At 37.3% G+C, this 4338-nt stretch overlaps 1 protein-coding gene across 3 annotated transcripts in view; it reads left to right on the forward strand.

Annotated features, from left to right (window-relative positions):
* Positions 1-214: 214 nt before the first annotated feature.
* cmc1 (C-x(9)-C motif containing 1) overlaps positions 215-4338 on the forward strand; it is a 15249-nt gene continuing 11125 nt past the window's right edge. The window contains exon 1 of one of the 3 annotated variants that reach the window (XM_027158162.2): positions 215-350. In XM_027158162.2, the coding sequence (XP_027013963.1) occupies positions 302-350 (49 nt within the window). In that variant the 5' untranslated portion in view covers positions 215-301. Of the gene's footprint in view, positions 351-1950; positions 2108-4338 lie in introns of those variants that run through there. The other 2 variants (XM_027158241.2, XM_027158325.2) reach the window with 2 other exon arrangements.

Consider the following 4338-nt stretch of genomic DNA (forward strand, 5'->3'; position numbering starts at 1 on the left):
TGTGTGTGTGTGTGTGTGATGTTTGCAGTATTAAGTAAGAAAGTGTTTTATTCATTCATTCATTCATTCATTCATTCATTCATTTTCTACCGCTTATCTCAGGTGTCATCAGGCATCGAGGCAGGATACACCCTGGACGGAGTGCCAAACCATCACAGGGCACACACACACACTCTCATTCACTCACACACACACACACACACACACACACACACACACACACACACACACACACACACACACACACACACACACACACAGACACTACGGACAATTTTCCAGAGATGCCAATCAACCTACCATGCATGTCTTTGGACCGGGGGAGCTTTCAAATAAAGGTTCATTTAAAGGTAAATTATAAAGGTTAGAATTACATTATAACTCGATTTGAGAGTGAAGCTTTTAATTCTCACTTCTGGGTAAAAAATATTTCCACAGTAAAAGTTTAAAAGGCCTTTAGGAGGGAAACAGACCAACACTCCAACAAAAGGAAAGTTTACTTTCTTTTTTCTAGAAATGTAAAACAACTGAGATGATCTAAGCACTGGTAGTGGTTATGACAAATTTATATATATATTTAATATTCAGTAAAATTTCATTACAAATGTCAGCAGTCTTTTTCTGGTTACTGAAGTAAAGAGAGAACCGAGGAGAACCTGTGGGGTTCTTAATGGTTCCTGTGAAGCAGAGAAGCGCTCTCTCCGTCTCCTGCTCGCTCACCGCTGTGGTGTTGTGCATGGGGAGTAAAGTTCAGCTCTGTGGTCAGGTTCAGTTACAGATGTGTACAGATGTGGTCATTGTCATCTTGCACTGTCTTAAATTTTGATACAGCAGGTGCAGAATGAAATGAGAGAGAGAGAGAGAGAGAGAGAGAGAGAGAGAGAGAGAGAGAGAGAGAGAGAGAGAGAGTGAAATATCTTAGAAATTTCAGGACTCCTCTCTTCAAGTAAATTCTCTTAAATTCTCTGTTTGCTGTTAAATAAGAGAACAGTATTATTATTATTATTATTATTATTATTATTATTATTATTATTATTAGTAGTAGTAGTAGTAGTAATAGTAGTAATAGTAGTAGTAGTCCATCTAAAGTGTTTAAGTGTATATATATGTATGTTTAGTCTCATGTACATCTTTTACAATTTTATTGTAAAGGATTGTAAAAATTTTTTATGTTTTTGTTCTGACGCAATAATACAGAAATCATAAAGTGAACATCTATAAAAACATTTGTAATTAAAAAAATAAAAGCTGCCTAATACTTTCAAACACTACAGAAATGTAGACTTATCAAAGTCATTCTCATTAAATTAATTATCATTATTATCAAAGTAGATTAATAACTAACAAACATTTAGTGAAATATAGTAGAGTGTTGATGCAGTCAGCTGCACATCTGTAACTATCACTAACTATCTACAGTTTGGTCATTATTAATGGCAGACAATCGAATTAAATAATTTACAGTTTAATGTAAATGCAGTTTTATACTTTAAAATGTATGAGGAAGGAAGTTGTACAGGTGAAACACAACTATTATCTTTTTAATAATTAAAATTTAATGCAAATTGAGGCAAATGATTTTCGGTCCAGAATCAGAAAATAAAACTTTGTACACACATAATTAAAGATTCTATTTAGCCTTTGAGACCAAATATATTATTATTAATAATAATAATAATAATAATAATAATAATAATAATAAACTGACACACGAACAAATATTTAACAATAATATAATCAGTGTTTTATTGTATTCTCACTTTTTTGTTTTATGTTTATGAAACTTTTTTAAACATAAATAAATAGTTACAATAATTCATTTTGCAGTAAAAATGTAAACTGGGTTCAATTTAAAGTGTTAAAACTGGTCTCAGGTCAGCCGGCACTCTGTACAGACGTGTTATTGACGCAGGCGGAAGTTGATCTTTCTGCCCAATCAGCGGAGGGATTCTGTGCACCGCTTACTGACCAATAAGATTGCAGGAGGCGGGAACAGCGTGTGTTATTAGTGTGACATTGAGCGTGTAGCCGTTATGTGAGTGTTATAACACGTTATAGTGAGCAGTGTGTAGCTGAATTAATTCTCTCATGGAGACTTCAAACTCAGGTAACAGCTCTCACACCGTGCACAGGTTCGCCTTAAACACCGGGACAATGATTTATTAGTAAACGCTAACAAAGCAAGCTAAGATAGTTAGCTGAGATAGTTAGCTGAGATAGTTAGCTGAGATAGTTAGCTAAGATAGTTAGCTGAGATAGTTAGCTAAGATAGTTAGCTGAGATAGTTAGCTGAGATAGCTGAGATAGTTAGCTAAGATAGCTACAGCATTGATGTTTGTATTAACGCGATAACTTACAGTTAACGGTAATTCTTTAGACATAAATATACACGAATACAGGACATAACATCTGTCTCACACACTACACACACACTACACACACACTACACACACACTACACACACCTAAAACTAACACACTTAACACACATTACACACACGTAACACACATTACACACACTTAACACTAACACACTTAACACACACGCCCATAACACACTTACACTCCCCCCCCACACACACCTCCTAACACACACTATCCCAAAATATTAAAAATATCCCTTTTCAAAATAACACAAGTTACAACTATGAAGATGTAAAAGTAAAAGTAACAAATCAAAACATTGCGTTCTTTTGCTCTTGTGCTATTTAGTCAGAACTGGATGCTTGGCATCTTGGCACCAAGTTTAGCTTTGGTGTGTTTAGGTTGTGTGTTGTGGACATTCTCAGGATGGACTGCAGGTCTTCATCAGTGACACGACTCCTGTGTGCTGTTTTGTTCATCTTCATCACTGAGATCAGCTTCTCACACAGACATGTGCTACTGAGCATGCACAAGGTTCACAAGCAAGCACGAGGGTTTGTCTTTACATTAGGGTTGTACTGTTAGGGACGAGTTTGTCTTTACATTAGGGTTGTACTGTTAGGGACGAGGGTATGTCTTTACATTAGGGTTGTACTGTTAGGGACGAGTTTGTCTTTACATTAGGGTTGTACTGTTAGGGACGAGTTTGTCTTTACATTAGGGTTGTACTGTTAGGGACGAGTTTGTCTTTACATTAGGGTTGTACTGTTAGGGACGAGGGTATGTCTTTACATTAGGGTTGTACTGTTAGGGACGAGGGTATGTCTTTACATTAGGGTTGTACTGTTAGGGACGAGGGTATGTCTTTACATTAGGGTTGTACTGTTAGGGACGAGGGTATGTCTTTACATTAGGGTTGTACTGTTAGGGACGAGGGTATGTCTTTACATTAGGGTTGTACTGTTAGGGACGAGTTTGTCTTTACATTAGGGTTGTACTGTTAGGGACGGGTTTGTCTTTACATTAGGGTTGTACTGTTAGGGACGAGTTTGTCTTTACATTAGGGTTGTACTGTTAGGGACGAGTTTGTCTTTACATTAGGGTTGTACTGTTAGGGACAAGTTTGTCTTTACATTAGGGTTGTACTGTTAGGGACGAGTTTGTCTTTACATTAGGGTTGTACTGTTAGGGACGAGTTTGTCTTTACATTAGGGTTGTACTGTTAGGGACGAGGGTATGTCTTTACATTAGGGTTGTACTGTTAGGGACGAGTTTGTCTTTACATTAGGGTTGTACTGTTAGCTATGACTGTACATTAGGGTTGTATTGTTAGCTATGACTGTACATTAGGGTTGTACTGTTAGCTATGACTGTACATTAGGGTTGTATAGAGTAACAGACACCTGACTTGATTGACACAGGAATGTTCCCAGGTAACCTGTCGTTCAGGCAGCTGTTGTGCTGCATTATGGGACCTGTACTTTGTGTATCATCAGCACTTCATATCTCTGGGCCATTAATAACAATAATAATACATCTATATAATGATAGGGATATAATTGTACGCCGGGCCGGATGTGACCCGCGGGCCCTGAGTTTCACACCTATGCTTTACATACATGCACATGAACTTTAATGACATCTCATTCTCAGTCCATAGGGTTTAAACCCTAGAGTTAAATCCTTTGCAGCTACAACAGCTTCAGATCTTCTGGGAAGGCTTAAAGCTCTCCACCAAGGTTTAGGATTGTGTTTATGGGAATTTTTGACCATTCATCTAGAAGCACATTTGTGAGGTCCGGCACTGATGTAGGACGAGAAGGTCAAGTCAAGAAGCTTTTATTGTCATTACACCATATATAACTGTTACAGTACACAGTGACATGACACAACGTTTCTCCAGGATCAGTGTGTTACATAACACAAAGACAGAGCTAAGGACTCCACACTAATTCATCTTAATCCATCATATTGG

This window comes from Tachysurus fulvidraco, chromosome 25, assembly GCF_022655615.1.
Source record: "Tachysurus fulvidraco isolate hzauxx_2018 chromosome 25, HZAU_PFXX_2.0, whole genome shotgun sequence".
Taxonomy (NCBI): Eukaryota; Metazoa; Chordata; class Actinopteri; order Siluriformes; family Bagridae; genus Tachysurus; species Tachysurus fulvidraco.